Raw genomic sequence first — 17,731 nt, forward strand, 5'->3', positions numbered from 1 at the left:
GGGAGGGATAGCATTAGGAAAAATACCTAATGTAGATGACGGGTTGATGGGTGCAACAAACCGTCATGGCACGTGTATACCTATGTAACAAACCTACATGTTCTGCACATGTATTTCAGAATTTAAAGTATAATAAAAAAAACTTTAAAAAAAGGTAGTGAAATTGAAGGATAATCTTACGTATTTTCTGTATCTCTTTGTATCCCTTTTTCATATTCTAAGGGGGCAAAATGTAGCAGAGGAAGAGCATGATCTATCATATGCATATAAATTTGAATCCCAAGTCTGCTACCTATTAGCTATGTGACTTTGGAAAATTGTGGTGACCTCTCTGTTTCCAGTTTCCATATTTCTTCAAGAGAAGAAGCATCATAACGTGTCCCATGAAAGGGCTGTAGATAATACATACAAAATGCCTGGAACCTATGAGGCACCCAATAAATGGGCAGCTGAAATAATATTCATTATTGAATATTGCTTTTATCAATATCATTCTATCATTATAGCAATATCATAATATTAATTAAAGTCATTCAATATTAATGAGTATATACTGATATACTCATTATATCAGTGCGAGTGGCAGAGACCCACCCAATATTTTTTTCTTCTGAGAAGTCTGAAAGTCCTTGGGGAAGATAAGTCACCTTCAGAAATTAGAAAAGAAAGCAGAGCAGCAAATTGTGAGAACAGTTGAGGAGTCATCCTTCAATAGGTAAAGTTCATATACACCAGGGTTAAGTTCCAGGAGTGCCACTTAGGACCTGCCTCTGTCAGACTCCTCTTCCTTTCCCAGGTATGCTCGGGTCAATGATTTTACTACTATTAGGGTGAGGGATGATTTAAAGGGAAGGAAGGTATATGGGTGTGCATGTGCACACATGCTTACAAGTAAAATTATAATTCTTGAACAATGTTGATTCTGCACTTTTTTTATATGAATATGGGAAGATAGTTACTAGGAGAAGGGAGAAATAAAACTTCTTTTTCTGGATTAGGTAGGCAGAACCAGAAGTTCCTTTGCTCAAAGTCATTTTCTCCAAATTCCTCACCAATTGGAGGATAATTTCTGCCAAGTTCCTCTTCTGGGTAAAGAATGCCCTTGGAGAGGTCAGGCGTAGTGGCTTATGCCCTAATCCTAGCACTTTGGGAGGCCAACGCAGGAGGATTGCTTGAGCCCAGCAGTTTGAGACCTGCCTGGGCAACCTCATCTCTACAAAAAAATTTTTTTAAAGTTAGCCAGGTGTAGTGGCACATGCCTGTGGTCCCATCTACTCAGGAGGCTGAGATGGGAGGATCTCTTGGGCAGGAGAGGTCAAGGCTGCAGTGAGCTGTGATCGCACCACTGCACTCCAGGCTGGACAACAGAGTGAGACCCAGTCTCAAAACAAAACAAAACAAATACTCTTGGAGGGTTAAACGTATTGGTCATTCCTAACTTCTTGCCATTATCAGTTTAAGAAATTAGATTTAGGAAAGTGGAGTTTTTCAGCGAGGCTGGAAGAGGAGTTTCTTGGAAAAACAGAGAAAGCAAAAATTGGAGGAAGCAGGATGTCAGTTTCTTCTTGCTTTTGACTTTCTTCCATTTGTGCTTTCTCAATAATACCATCTCATTTGTTTCGGTATTTGTGGCTGCCCCTACTTCTGGAACCCACTAATCCATCTTGCCAGAATTCCAAAGCATCCCATTCTTCAATTTCCCTTTCTTTAACATGCAATTTCCCACACAAAAAGTAAAAGATTGTAATGGGAGAGAAAAGAAACATTCACTTTGGTCATGAAATCCATCTGGATCCTGATAAATGGTAGATATTTCAGAAAACTTTAAAAATCATGAGTTTTGAGGATCAGAGCAAAAGCACACGTAACTCAGCATGTCTAATGATGGTGGCCAAAAATCTGTCAGTGGGGTCATCACGTGACTAAGATTAGAAGGGTTAGGCAACTGTAAAGCTGGAAGGAACTTGTCTAGAACAGCCAGCCCCTCATTATATAGATCACAGAGCGTTTAAATGGTAAGAGATGTCAGAAATCACCTAGTATCATCTCCCATATACAGATGCAAGAACTGAAGATCAATGAAGTGATGGAATTTTCTCAAAGCATAATCTCTTGTGAGTGGCAGAGACCCACCTCAAATCCAGGTTGCTTAATTTCAATAGTGTCAGTTTACCAAACATTTATTAAGTACCTCTTTGGGCCATGCACTGTCTGAGGCCCTGGTTTGAAAGAGCATTGGGATGAATAATACACAGCTCCTGCCTTCTTGGGGATTAAGATCTCCTCGCAGAGAAATACACATTCTCAAATATTTATAATATAGTTGTTTTGAAATAATAGAGCAAACATCAAGGTCTGGGAAGGACAGAGGAGGAAGCAATTATTTGGCTGAGAGAAGTTGAAGGTTTTTCTTTCACAATAGTGCTTCTCATACATTATTATCTTCTATTCCATTAATTGCTTTTTTTTAATGAGAGGTAAACAAAACCTCTATTTGCTGGACTGTTTTAATAGGTGAGTGAGACTAGACAACAGGACCCCTAAGCTAAAAGGCAGAAGAGCCCATGCTTGCTGGTGAAATGGTGCATATAGCTTCTTCTTCTCTTCCCCTAACCAGGGAGTCTTCGCAGATGAACTTCATAGGCTTCCCCTCTACATACCCCCATACCTGCTTCCACACAGACCATAGGAGGAAACACAGGATATCAGACAGAGCTACATCAAAGACCTTTGTAGCTCTGCCATCGGCAGGGTGATAGGAGAGATGCAAGGTGTGCAGGGTCATGACCAGTGAGTCACTTGGGGCAGGTCAGGTCAGCAAGAGACAAGAGTCACACTTGGAGGAGACCATGGAGATAGAGAGTGCCAACTCTCAGTGACAGACACTGAGACCCTGAGGCCCAACCATTTCATCCCAACATGTGTTTGAGAAGCCACCTGCTTGCTCACAGAAGTAGTTTCAACATTTTCTCTCCAATTTGGGTCAAATGCCTCATTTAGTAAAGAAACTCTGCTTTTCTAAAATATGAAGTGAACTAATTTCTGTTCAGCTTTTTATAAATTTTCAATCATGAGGTCCAAATTAAAATCCTTTTCAAAGTATGACTAAAGTTGCAAGCTGTGATACATGATTGGTTAAATTTTATTTTTCACATTTTAAGAAAATAATTCCATATGTTTTTGCCAGCTCATTCAACTATCTTGGCAATGAATAGATCAGTATATCTAGGAATGATTGATACCATATGATTCTTGGGTATCATATTTTGATGATATTCTGCAATGTTTCAAATTACCGAAACAGAAACCCACCCACACACACTGAGGCTCAAAATTTGCAATTTTTGTCTTGATGGCTACATTTAGAGTTTAAACATCATCATTAAAATTTTACAGGTGACATATCAAGAAAAATTAAGCCCACTAGTTGTGTCTCTTTGAAGGGAAAACATTCCTTCATTATAATGAATGAAATTGTATGCTAGGTATGAATGCTGGTGACCTCTAGAAAATGAACCACTGACCCATAAGTGGATGAGAATCAGCCAGAGTAAATGAGGCAGAAGTTTTCCCAGCATAACTGTGCATGCTGGCAGGGCAGATTCTTGTTATAATTAAAAGAGATAGAGTGGTCAATAGGGAACATTTAATAGGAACAAACATGACTACATTGCCAAACTATTTTTCTGGTCCATTTTTCATTCTCATGTTATGCCATATATCTGGGTTTTAAAAGTGACACAAGCATTGCACATGAAAATAACACACATGGACTTGTACAGCAGAACCCAGGAAAAATTCAATTAAAATATGAACACCATCAATGACCAACTTTTTCAGAGCAAATCCCCATCTAAATCTGTACTGACCAATACAGTAGCCATAAAAATGAGCATGTGACCCTATGCAAATCAGACATCCCCTCCTCCAGACACTGCATATATTCCTGGCTGTTGCCTACCGCACTTAGGGACCCCCTCTTTTGGCTTTGGAGCCCCCCCCCGCTCCCTCTGTCTCTGTACAGGGGAGCCATTTCCTTCTGCCTTCTCTTTTTTTTCTTACCTATTAAACTCTCTGCTCCTTAAAACCACACACAAAAAAATGAGCATGTGAAATGTGGCTAGACTGAATTAGATGTAATGTAAATGTAAAATACACTCTAGATTTCCAAGACAGCGTCAAGAAAAAAAAAAACAATGTAAAACATCTCAATAAATTTTTAATTATATGTACAAATGATAATATTTTGGATATCTTGGGTTTAAAAAAATCATTAAAATTAATTTCATCTGTTCCTTTTTACTTTTGTTTTCTAATGTGGCTACTAGGACATTTAAAAGTACATGTATGGCTTGTGGCTTGCAGTATATATGTATATATATATATATATATATATATATATTTTTTTTTTTTTTTTGGAGACAGGGTCTCGCTCTGTCACCCAGGCTGGAGTGCAGTGGCGAGATCTCGGCTCACTGCAAGCTCCACCTTCTGGGTTCACGTCATTCTTCTGCCTCAGCCTCCCAAGTAGCTGGCACTACAGGCGCCTGCCACCACACCCGGCTAATTTTTTGTATTTTTAGTAGAGATGGGATTTCACCAGGTTAGCCAGGATGGTCTCGATCTCCTGACCTTGTGATCCGCCCATCTCGGCCTCCCAAAGTGTTGGGATAACAGGCGTGAGCCACTGCACCCGGCCTGCTTATAGTATATTTTTATTGGCCAGTGCTGATATAAATGAAACATTTAGGTATGCAAAATAGTGTTTATCCACCTAACAGAACTGAAATATAAATCCTATTAATTGATGATAACATGACAACACAAAGAAAACTTGCCATGAGACCAGCCTGGCCCACATAGTGAAACCCTGTCTCTACTAAAAATACAAAAAAAAATTAGCCGGGCATGGTGGTGCATGCCTGTAGTCCCAGCTACTTGGGAGGCTGAGGCAGGAGAATTGCTGGAACCCAGGAGGGGTAGGTTGCAGTGAGCCGAGAAAACTGGCCATGAAGTGATTGTTACCTTGATAAGTTACCTTTTCCATTCCTCTTACACTGGTAAGATTCTGTGAATTCAAATGTTTGCTTAATAACTTTCTAAAGGCATAATAAGAAAGAAGAGATTATGGGAAATGAATTGTGCACTAATTATAAGTTGAGCTCTGGAAGAAACAGAAAAGAGTCATCCACCTGAGCTCTCTGGAGGTCCCTGCTTTTTGCTCCAAGGAAGCCACTACTGAGAAAGTAAGGTTAGACCTTTTATTCATTTATATGAACAGGGCTTATACATTTCTATCAGGAAGAATATCAGAGGATTCTCATCCAAGCAAACGTTGATGAAACATCATTGACAGGGTAATGACATTTTGAATGGAAAAAATGTGAACCACAAAGCTGCGTTGCAATGGGAGTGTAAACTTTGAGGGTGCAATGTGTCCCAAAGGCATGTTGATTAGAAAGTTTTAACACTGAGAGGGGTGTTTATTTAAATGAATATTATCCTCTTTGGGGAGTCCATTGGATCTATTTATTTTGGTTTTCCCAACTCTCTCTCATGCTGCATTGAAAAAGATACTTTCGTGCTTAGAAAAAAAAAAAGCTCTACTGTAAGTATTCTTTGCTGGGCCTCACCAAAATGAATGAGATTTTAACATGTATAGTATATACAGTACACTTAATATGTATAGTCTATTGTATATAGATGGAGCTGTCACTGCAGAACAAACAAGTAAATGGAAGATTTTCTTCACTAGGCTAGGGGGAGAATGTTAGGGGTATCTGGGAACTAATGCAATTCTGTGAGATAAGTGAGGGTACTGTCTAAACCCCACCAGTTCTGCGAGTCCTCACAGAAAGCAAAAGGAGGGACGCCCAATTAGAACAACTTCATCCTTAGACAGGACCAGCATAGGACACAACCACAAAAATCATTCGCTGAACCCCAGAAGAATGTGGCTGTGTAAGGATTAAGTGAGACAAAGCATATAAAGTGCTTAGTATGTAGTAAGTGTTCAGAAAACATCTTATTATTGTTTTGAAACATGTCCTATGGCATGAGTAAAGTTTATCTCCACTTCACTGTAGAAAATGTAAAGCCTCCAGAAAATTCACCAGTACCCTCTCCGCTTTTGTCTAAATTCATTTGTGAGAAGCTTTACTCATGCTTTGGCTGCCGGTGACTCATGGTTAAATCATCTCTCTCATCTTTTTTTCCTTTTCGGTTTTTTAGTACAGTTGCATATCATATGACATTCTGCTTTGTTTTCTTCCTTCCCCTTCCCCAGGAAAACTAAGCAACTCTAACAGCCCCATTACCTTAATGAATAAAAGCCATTCAGTGAAAAGAACTGGTATCTACTTCATCAATTAAAAAGCTAGCAACTAATTCTTGGAAATTTTCTGGAGCCCTGTGAAAATTCATATCACTTAGTAACCTATGTGAGCTGAAGGTTGGTGTCCAATGACTGCTAGGAAGATATAAGGAATGTTGCAGAAATATAAATAGACCAGCACTGAAATTTAATTAGGCACTGCATATGTTAATAATAAATTCAATTAATTTAGCCTTCTACCTATATTAGAAAGAAAAAAAAAACCTGGGCAAAATAATAGTTCATTTTAAATGCTTCAATTGGTAACCACCTTTCCTGAAGAGTGATTTATGCAGTAATTTACTGACTGTGTCTTCATAAGATTGTTCCAAACCAGCCCTTCTGAAATAATAATAACTTCTGAATGTGTGTTGTAAGAGATATAACAAATGACTTCCCATTAATTTTCATTTAATGAGTTGCCTATTCACATGGTAATTTTTAAAAATTCTCTTCTTAAGATAAACAGGTTATAAATACTGTGGATTACACTCCCATTTCACAAAAATCACAACAAGAAAATCTCTCTCATATTCTCTACATGATTTGCAGGTCAATCAGTTTAAAATGTTCTATACTAAATAGGCATCCATTTATTTCCCAGTTAGCACAGCAGATCATTTTAAATTCCTACAGCCAAATGATTCCAAATTAGTTAAAAATGAAAACTGAATATTTAGCAGCAGGAAAGGTCTTAGCAGGAATAACGGGAGGGAGTGGGGAGCAGGAAACAAAATCATGAAAAAGGTGGCAAAGCAGGTAGGGTTAAATAAGGAGCCCATGACCTTAGTTCTTTTTATAAAGAACAAAAGGCATAAAGATCATTCTTTATAGCTTTCCTATTTCCCCAAGTTTACTTTTTTAAAAAGACTCCATAATTTTTTACATAAATATTAATACTTAAGCATCTTAATTGCTAATATTTCCAAAAACCTTAATTATGTAACAATGAATTAACTCTATACTATAATAAAAAGAGTAAGTATAAAATAATAAAAACTAGGAAGAAGAAATTGCTCACAGTCAAAGGTTTTTCATATGGTTCACACCGATTTAAAAAGTCCTGCCGTAAACACGGCAAAATTCTCAAATATAATTCCTCGCAACACTGGGAAAAGTCTGCCTGAAGTATTAAATAATTCAAATGCAATTGCTACTTACATGAGAACCGAAAGGGCCTTGCTCCTAACCCACACTGCCTCACACCCTCTCCGTGGAAAAGCCCATACTGCATTTCACCCATAAACTTGTCCAGCTCCTGCCCTGAGGCATTGACGAGCAGAGCTCCCGTTTTGCAGAGGATAGTGGCTTTGATCCACAATGGTGTCCCCAAGGCTGTCACAACTCCGAGGGCACATGCAAAACTTAACACTCCAGCCATGCAAAAAATGATTTTCTTCTGTTGGCTTGGCATGATGAGAAACGGCCTCTGTGAGGGCGAGGTTCAAAAACAAGACCTTTGTGAGCAATGGGAAGAGACAGCCCCTTTGACTGCATTTATTACAGAAGCTGAACGGACAGCTCCCAGCTGAAAAGACAACTTCACCATCGACGGTTCTCACTAGGTTAAATGTCAGTAGATGAAGGCCTCATCATCACTCATACTTAGCTTTTCTCCTTTTCTGCTGCTTCTTCTCCCTAATTGGAAATCTTTGGACTAAGAATCTGTAAAATAAAAGTCTTTCAAACTGCCTTCAAGTATCTCCTCTGTGTCACTTGGTAACAAAGGTCTAAGATAACAGATGGAGTCCTCAGAGTAACTTGATAAATGTTTCCCTTCCTCAGCCTTTTGTCTGATTGGGTGAGTTGAAACTTTCAGAAACAGGCTTGAATCTGATGGTAAATTTTCAGCAACTTGAAAAGTTCATTTATCGATGTTTTTATTTTTGTTTTTTGTTTGTTATTGTTTTTGGTGGTAGGGGAAGGAGCTTTAGCAGAGGTAGGGAGAACATATGTATTGATAGTTGATGTCAAAAATTTTTAAGTACAGCAGGATAAAAATATTAACAGGACCAAATATTAAACAGAATTTGGTCCTACATGAATATTAAGTGCTCTAGATTAACCATGGGTCCTTGTCCTTCCAACTTAATTTCTCCCAGATCCATGGTTTATACCTAAGGTATCAACAGAGAATTTGATTCAAATTTTTCTTGGCATACAGAAATATGAAAATGCAGGAGCAAATATCTAGATTTCTAAATGCTTTCTTTTAACAGGCTTAGCTGCTTTAGGATAATAGCAAGGGAATGTGTTTCTGGGTCCAAGGAATACCAGGATCTGTAAAGATAAGGGCATATTGATGGAAAGAGGGATGGTGGTCAGATAGGTGACTCTATGGGTTCATCATAAAAATGCACAGGTCTCAGCAAAGGTAAACTATTTGGGAGACTAGAGACAGTTATGAGCAAAGATTAAGCAGCAGGTAGGTCTGGTTAAATGGTCAAGACCTGGAAACTAAAGTTCAGAATTCAGTAACAGCTTTTTAACTTTGCATTTCCAAAGAGATTCCTCCTTCTACAGACACAGGACTGTGTGTGTGTGTGTGTGTGTGTGTGTGTGTGTAAGTGTCTAGTGAATGTTTATTATATGCCATGTTATTGTCCTGAGCTCTGACCTACAAAGTTAATGTTTAGTAAGAACTTATGTCTGGCAACCTGTGACGTATTCTACCTAAATTATCATATGTAATTCTCATAATTAGCATATAAAGTAATGAAGAAGAGGAAGAAGAAGAGGAGGGAGGAGGAGGAGGGAAGAAGGAAGAAGAATAAGAAAGAAGAAAGAAGAAGAAAAAGAAATTATTCCTATCTTATATATAAGGAAATTGAGGTTCAGAGAGTTTAAGCAACTTGCTGAAGAGAGTAGTGGAGCTGGGATTCAAATCCAGGTCTTCTACTTCTGAGGTTGATGTTCTATTCCAAGCAAAGCCCCTGACCTTGAAAAGATGGCAAACATTTCAGTTTGGGTTGGGTTCGTCTGGGAGTAACAGGGGCAGACTAGCCCATTATTAGTTACACATCTTGAGTGTTTGAAGAACACAGACATCAGTAAATAGAACTTTTTCAGTTGGCCAAAAGCACATGTGTATGCTAGCTTCTATTCTTTTGATCCACCTTTAAGCATGACAGCTTAGAGGAAATTAATAAATGAAGACTTATTTCACACCATTTTCAGCACAAATGAGTCTCTACGTTATGCACACTTTGAAGGGAACTTTGAGGTATAGACTCGGAGTACTGGTAAACTTCTCTCACAGCTCGCCTCTCCTAGGAGTCGCAACAGCCAGTCTCGTTAAGGACAGACAACTAAGTATAGAACTCATTCTAGAATGCCAATGTACCTTCAGGGAGAAGAGGGGCAATATAAAACATGGCCACAGAAGAACTGGGCATATAGAAGATTCCAAAGAGGCACTTAAAATAAAGTTTACAATATTAGTAAGTCTTTTTTGTTTTGTATAACTTAACACAATAAGCAACCCATCTCAGTTTATTTGGCCCTCCAACGAATTCACCACTGGATTTAGAATAATTGCTATCATGGTCCACTAGCAAAACAAGTGGGTGCCAGTGCCCCCAATAAGTGGTTATTTGGGCATATATGTGCCACAGTCACCCTAGAAAACTTAGTTTAAGATGTCTAAGCAGAGCTGAGCTTACTAAATCAACATATTCTGTAATTGGAAGAGACAGAACATTTCCAAAGCCTGGGAGAAGAAATCACCTACAACTTAATCAATACTATTAATAACCTCTACTAAAGGATATGGCAAGAGAAGGACAGTTAGCATAGGACAGTGGTTTAATTAACCCAAACTCAGCCAAGTATATCTAAAGCTGTCCAAGGAGGAAAGCCTTGATTATGGGTGTAGAGAGCAATTAGATCACATCAGTTGCATCAGTTTGCATCAGTCTGTAGTGACATGTTCACTCGTCTGTAGAGACATGGGAAAAATAAATACAACATACTGAGTTACTCTTATATCCTGAAGTTAGGCCCTTCCTAATTTTTATTGTTGAAATTTTCTTTCTTTAATGAGATAATGGTAGTTGAATTTTTAATGATTTTATTTGACAAATTTAGAAACTGGCAAACCTATGTCTACTCCTGATTTAAAACAAAACCAAATCAAACCCACTGGTCTATGACATAAAAGATCCCTGAGTGGAAAGGGTGAGACTCACCCTTTGAGGCCTAAAACCTCACCCTTTGCTCTGACACAGTGGTTCTCAGTTTTGCTGCTCATTAGAATCACTTGAGAAGATTTTAAAAGTACTGATGTCTGTGTCCTCATCCCTGAGATTCAGATTTATTTGATTTTAGAGTATGGCCTTAGCATCGAATCACCCCAGGTGATTGCATTGTGCAGCCAAGGTTGGAAGCCACTGCCCTTATCTCCTTTTCACATAGCTATCTACTGATTACAAACTAGGCTTTGCAGGCATCTCAGTGCTGGAATGCACACAGACATGAGCATCTGGGTCGCTAGAGAGGAATATGCTCATAGCAAATTAATAAATAGGCACTACCATTTACAGCTCAAACATTCCTACATTTTTTCAGCACTAGGTTTCAGCATATCCACAACTAAAGACCAGGCCCTGATTCATAGATTTACCCCCAAATCACCATGTGAATATCAATGGTGCTGTATCCTGTTCATGTGAGGCAGCCCCCCCTCACCTCTTCTCCATGCAGCTTCCTTTCAAACTTCAGCATCAGCCACCCACAGGCTGCGTAGTAGTGTGTGTGATCCACCCTCTGAGAATGATATAATGGAACCTGGCAGTCATTATGCCTGACAGCCTTCTTTTGAAATTTCATCTTAAATGTCTTGAATGACAGTGATGACACCATTTTCTTTGCAGTCTCTCTGAGAATTTGAGTCATTAATGTCAGCAAGTTTTCACCAAGTATCCTGCTGAAATCTTTACTTCTCTCAATCTTAATAGGAATACATTTGGTGACATAAGAAAATGGAACTAGGCCTCCCCCTCCTCTGACCCCTTTCAGGTGTTGGATAATGATATAATTCTTCAGAGTGACTAGAGTCTGTACAGAAAGGAGCACAATTGCAGACTCTGTTTTCGCTTCCAGTGTAGCATTTGTGCCTCTTCTCACACTAACTTGGCTGCATCAGTTTTTCCTTACAACCATTTGAAAACAAAAGAAAAAAAAAAGAAGCCCCATTCCAAAGGCATGCAAATTCTCAACTGATTTGCTCCCCAAGTACAAGAGACAGTATGGCATGGCATGGGAAGAGCCTGTCCAGGGTCTATTTCCAGCTGTATGGCTAAATTAAGAATTCCTTCTCTGGCATTTATTAATTTTACATATTCATGAAAAGAGTGGTCTGGGCTGCATAGGTGATTCTCAAATCATTTTTAAGAAGAAAAACCATTGCCTTAACACAACTCGTGTGAAATAAGATGAAAATTGAGCTGGTATACTGGGAGGGTGGGTGGTCAAGGAGTTGTCACTGGGCTCCCCAGCTCCCTACTCCCTACAGTGTCCTATCCCCAACACGAAAGACAGCTTCAAGAAGCACAGTTTGGCTCCTTTAGTTCCCATTTAACTAAAGAAAGAAAAATTTAATAAGCCATAGAACTACAGTTTGGCCATTTGCTAGATTATGTCTCTTTTTTCTTTGCTGTGCTAACCTGTTAGCTATAACAGAATATTGCATTGCCCAGGGACACTGCATGGCTGATTATTCCAATTATTAATTTTTAGATTATTTAATGAGAGGTTCTATGTTTTGTCTGATTTGTCACTGGTAGTACTGATTTTGATTTTCCTCCAAATGGATCATTATACTCCAAGGCCTCTCTAAGAGAGATTCAACAAGGGTCTATCAAGCTTCCTATTCTAAGACAAGAGGCCTTTGTAAATCTACCCCGTTTTTCTCATCTTTAAAGCAAAATCTGGCAAATTTGATTGACGTGCCTTGACTAATTCAAGTTGCTGGTGATCCTCAAGTAGCATTGTAATTTTCTAATGACTGTAAGGGAAAAAAACACTCCATGGAAAGAACTGATTGATTTATTAGAGAGAAAATTACCACATGTGCTAGACCTTGATTGCAGCTAATATTTGTAGAGCTAATTGCTTGAACTAGAGGATTAAAAGGATTGAGGGAAAGGAAGAAAAAGAAAACAAAGTTCTCTTGGAATACAGATGAACCTGCAGTGGATTTGGACAGAGAGGGAGAATTCAGTACAGGGATTTTTGGGGCTGATGATGGTTGTGGAAACATTTAGAATAAGTGGAAGAATTATGCTTCTGACACAAAAGCCACAGAGAGGAACCAGGGAGTGGAGGAAAGTTGCTGCCCATGCTGTCTGTTAAATAAGATCTCGTGGCCGGGCATGGTGGCTCACGCCTGTAATCCTAGCACTTTGGGAGGCCGAGGTGGGTGGATCAAGAGGTCAGGAGATCAAGACCATCCTGGCTACATGGTGAAACCCCGTCTCTACTAAAAATACAAAAAAAAAAAAAAAAAAAATTAGCCAGGCATGGTGGCGGGCGCCTGTAGTCCCAGCTACTTGAAAGGCTGAGGCAGGAGAATGGTGTGAACCCGGGAGGCGAAGTTTATAGTGAGCCGAGATCGCGGCACTGCACTCCAGCCTGGGCAACAGAGCAAGACTCCGTCTCAAAAAAAAAAAGATCTCGTGTGACACCTTCGGATTTGTCTGGGTTTCTTGTTGGTATCTCACATTAAGGCTATGTTGATACTTAACCTTCACCCAGCAGAATGTCTGAGCTATTACAGAAAGGAGGAAAAAGTTACTTAACCTAAAGAGGTGAAGAAAGAAAGCATAGTTTAAGACACGTCCTTTAACGATAATAGGCAAAGCACATTCCTAGCACAGGGAAACAGATAATAATTTTCCTCATTGATATAACTTAGGATAGATGTGCTAAAATAGTACATTTTGGGGTAGTTTGATTTGGTGATTACCAACTTTTGTTTGTTTGCTTTAAGACAGGGTCTCACTACATTTTCAGGCTAGTCTTGAACTCCTGGGCTTAAGTGATTCTCCTGCCTCAGCCTCTCAAGTAGCTGGGACTACAGGCACACCCCACAGATATAAACTCTGTGGCAGCCACATTTGAACAATGTGATCCACCCTCTCTAGCCTACTTTGATTAGGATTAGACAACTAAATCAACCAGATTGTGTCTCCTGAAAATGTAAAAGTAATATTGAGAGACGCAAGTCAAATCACTGGAAGCCAGTCTGCAAAAATTGAGAAGGAAGCAATTCTTTTTCCCCACCAATAAAGCCTTGCATTGCCCTATAGTGCCCAAATTTATTGTTCAATTTTTCTCCAGCTGTCACCATTCTCCTTCCCGGCAGTCAAGTGCAGTTCTCTGTTTTCAAAGTTCTCTTTGTCTTTTACTTGTTTTGTCTTTCTCCTATTGGTGTGCATTCTAAAGAAAGCTTCTGGGAGGCACTGATTTTCAGCTCTCCCCACCATCTGGCTCTTGGTCCAGGGCACTAGGTGAAACCGACTGTGACGGCTGCCTAGTGAAGGGACAGGTGGTAGCTACTCAGACCCTATGTGAGGTACATATATGTGTTGGTATCAACCGTCCACAGTCACAAGGTCTCTGTGGCCAATGCTGCCCTAGCTTAGTGGGAGCTTTCAATCAAGCTGGCCTTGTCTGGTCCTTCCTTCATCAGGGATGAGTACTGCCCTTTCGTACTGTCACTAAAGGTGTTCAGGGCCCCACCCTCTTATCCTGGAGGAACCATGAGAGTCCCCGGCTGCTGAACTTCCTGGGATTGACTTCATGGAGAGAAGCAGAAGGAGTAGGGAGGGCTGAACTGGGTCCTGGAGCACAGACAAGCTGGGATGCTGTTGGTCAAGGCTGCTGTCTGGTGGCGGGCCTCACTAGCTGGCCACGAGAAGGACTGGATAGCAGCACAACTGGGTAAAATCATCTGACACTTGACTTCCACTCTAGCTCCAGCTTAGTTTCCCAATACACTCCCTTCTGACTACTGGGTGCCTTCCTCCTTTTTACTTTCCTAGACTACAATGACCTTTAGCAAATTGGCAGGCAGCGATGTGTGTCCTGCTTAGATCTGACTCTTTCTGCCTCCAACCCCCAGGGGAGATATAAAGGAATCAGACATGTAAAGAAGGGAGAACACACATGAATTAATATTTCAAATATCTTCTACCATAACTGTTCTAGATGTACACGCTTTCTCCTCCTTTAGTTTGATTATCAAGAATAAATACTTTGCTCATCTCTGAGAAGATGAAAATCCTTAATGAAGTGCATATCTGTGTACCTTCGAAAAACAATACTGTTCCTTTGGTAAAATATAGGCCAGTCACTAGGGCAGTGAACTATTAAAACTAAATATTTTAAACCTGATGGCCAAGACAGTTTTATTAAGCACTAATAAAGCAAGACAAAATTTCTGGGTTGAGTCCTTTTCCAGGAAATTCAGATTGAAAGGAATATAAGATCATTATTAATTTTTACTTCTCTGTGTATATTTGATATGCACAGTCCTTATTTGAAAAAATTATGTGAAGGCAGATTGTAGTTAAAGAAACCCCAGAGGGTATTATGAATGCCTTACCTATAAGGTTTCTTTCCAAGATAAGCAGCCATAGCTAGGTAAGGAGGTGGTGAGCACTGGGAACCCTAGGCTGGAGTGGAAACTGTCTATGCAATTACCATAGTTGGGAGCCAAAACTCTTTGACTTGTCATGTACTGAAAATCACCAGCAAGCTAGATCAGACATGGCATTGTGTCTTTAAATGATGTATAATGCCTGGGCACCGAGCCATGGGCACTGCTGAGAATAGATGTAAATTCAACAAACCTGAAGTCCTTATGGAGGAGAACGAAGCTTTACTCTGTGCCTTCACTTCTACTGGAATGAAAGCTAAGCTAGCTGATGACATTGTCACATTAATTATACAAGAAATATTTTATCATTATGAAAAAGATTATTTTAAAGATTTTAAAAGGAAAACCATATCATATGCAAAATTTATTAGATATGTATTATAGATCTAAGAGTAAAGCCTAAAATACAAAGCTTCTAGAAGAAAACATAGACTAAGGTCTTTGTTTCTTCTAGTACAGATTTCATAGATAAAAAGAGTATGAACCATAAAATTAAAAACAAGTTGATAAATTAAAATTTTCTGTTCTTTGAAAAACACTAAATAATGAAAAAAACAAGCCACAGACTGGGCAAAAGTATGCGAAAAATATATACATGATAAAGGACTTGTATACAGATTATATAAAGAAATCTCTAAATTTAACAATAAGAAAATGAATACCCCAATTTAAAATGGGCAAAATATTTGAAAGATACTTCTTCAAAGAAGAGACATGGGTAGCAAAGAAGCCCATGAAAGGATGCTCCGTATCATTAGTCAGAACTGCAATGGGATATCACAGCCTACTTATTAAAATGACTAAAATTTAGAAAACAAACAAACAACTGACAACACCAAATTCTGGCGAGGATGCAGAGCAACTGGAACCCTTTAGAATATTGGTGGGAATGCCAGATGGCACAGCCACTTTGGGATACAGTTTAACAGTTTCTTTAAAAGTTAATCCCTCTCCCACCCCTCCCCCTCCCCCTCCCCCTCCCCTCCCCCTCCCCTCCCTCTCCCCTCCCCCTCCCCTCCCCCTCCCCTCCCCCTCCCCCTCCCCCTCCCCCTCCCCCTCCTCCTCCCCTTTCTGTCTTCCTGTTTCTGTCTCCCGCTCCTTCTTTCTTTGGTCTCCCTCTGTTGCCGAAGCTGGACTGTACTGCCGTGATCTCAGCTCGCTGCGACCTCCCTGCCTCGGGCTTCTGTGATTCTCCTGCCTCGGCCTGCCGAGTGCCCGGGATTGCAGGCGCGCGATGCCACGCCTGACTGGTTTTTGTATTTTTGGTGGAGACGGGGTTTCGCCCTGTTGACCCGGCTGGTCTCCAGCTCCTGGCCCCGAGTGATCTGCCCGCCTCGGCCTCCCGAGGTGCTGGGATTGCAGACGGAGTCTCGCTCACTCAACGCTCAATGTTGCCCAGGCTGGAGTGCAGTGGCGTGATCTCGGCTGGCTACAACCTCCACCTCCCAGCCGCCTGCCTTGGCCTCCCAAAGTGCTAAGATTACAGCCTGTGCCCCACCGCCACCCCGTCTAGGAAGTGAGGAGCGTCTCTGCCTGGCCTCCCATTGTCTGGGATGTGAGGAGCGCCTCTGCCCGGCCGCCCCGTCTGGGAGGTGAGAAGCGCCTCTGCCCGGCCACCCAACGTCTGGGAAGTGAGGAGCCCTCTGCCCGGCCACCCAACGTCTGGGAAGTGAGGAGCCCTCTGCCCGGCCGCCTAACGTCTGGAAAGTGAGGAGCGCCTCTGCCAGGCCGCCCCCTCTGGGAGGTGAGGATCGCCTCTGCCCGGCCGCCCCGTCTGGGAGGTGAGGAGCGCCTCTGCCCGGCCGCCACCCTGTCTGGGAGAAAGTGAGGAGTGCCTCTGCCCAGCCGCCCCGTCTGGGAGGTGAGGAGCGCCTCTGCCCGGCCGCCACCCTGTCTGGGAGAAAGTGAGGAGCGCCTCTGCCCGGCCGCCCCGTCTGGGAGATGAGGAGCACCTCTGCCCGGCCGCCCCATCTGGGAGGTGAGGAGGGCCTCTGCCTGGCCGCCCCGTCTGGGAGGTGAGGAGCGCCTCTGCCCGGCCTCCACCCCGTCTGGGAGGAAGTGAGGAGCGCCTCTGCCCGCCCGCCCCGTCTGGGAGATGAGGAGCGCCTCTGCCCGGCCGCCACCCCGTCTGGCAGGAAGTGAGGAGTGCCTCTGCCCGCCCGCCCCGTCTGGGAGATGAGGAGCACCTCTGCCTGGCCGCCCTGTCTGAGAGGTGAGGAGCGCCTCTGCCCAGCCGCCCCGTCTGAGAGGTGAGGAGCGCCTCTGCCTGGCCGCCACCTAGTCTGGGAGGAAGTGAGGAGCACCTCTGCCCAGCCGCCCCGTCTGGGAAGTGAGGAGCGCCTCTGCCCGGCCGCCCCATCTGGGAGGTGAGCACCTCTGCCTGGCCGCCCCGTCTGGGAAGTGAAGAGCACCTCTGCCCGGCCGCCACCTCATCTGGGAGGAAGTGAGGAGAGCCTCTACCTGGCCGCCCCCTCTGGGAAGTGAGGAGTGCCTCTGCCCGGCCGCCCCGTCTGGGAAGTGAGGAGCGCCTCTGCCTGGCTGCCACCCTGTCTGAGAAGAAGTGAGGAGCGCCTCTGCCCAGCCGCCCCATCTGGGAAGTGAGGAGCGCCTCTGCCCGGCCACCCAGTCTGGGAAGTGAGGAGCGCCTCTGCCCTGCCGCCCTGTCTGGGAGGTGTACCCAACACCTCCGAAGAGACAGC

At 42.1% G+C, this 17,731-nt stretch overlaps 1 protein-coding gene across 2 annotated transcripts in view; it reads right to left on the reverse strand.

Annotated features, from left to right (window-relative positions):
- CLRN1 (clarin 1) overlaps positions 1 to 7,787 on the reverse strand; it is a 45,353-nt gene extending 37,566 nt beyond the window's left edge. For both annotated transcript variants that reach the window (XM_024244966.3, XM_054552826.2), the window contains exon 1: positions 7,535 to 7,787. In XM_024244966.3, coding sequence (XP_024100734.2) covers positions 7,535 to 7,787 — 253 coding nt within the window. The remainder of the gene's footprint in view (positions 1 to 7,534) is intronic.
- Between the last annotated feature and the right edge of the window lie 9,944 nt (positions 7,788 to 17,731).

The sequence above is a fragment of the Pongo abelii genome, chromosome 2, assembly GCF_028885655.2.
Source record: "Pongo abelii isolate AG06213 chromosome 2, NHGRI_mPonAbe1-v2.0_pri, whole genome shotgun sequence".
In the NCBI taxonomy this organism is placed as follows: Eukaryota; Metazoa; Chordata; class Mammalia; order Primates; family Hominidae; genus Pongo; species Pongo abelii.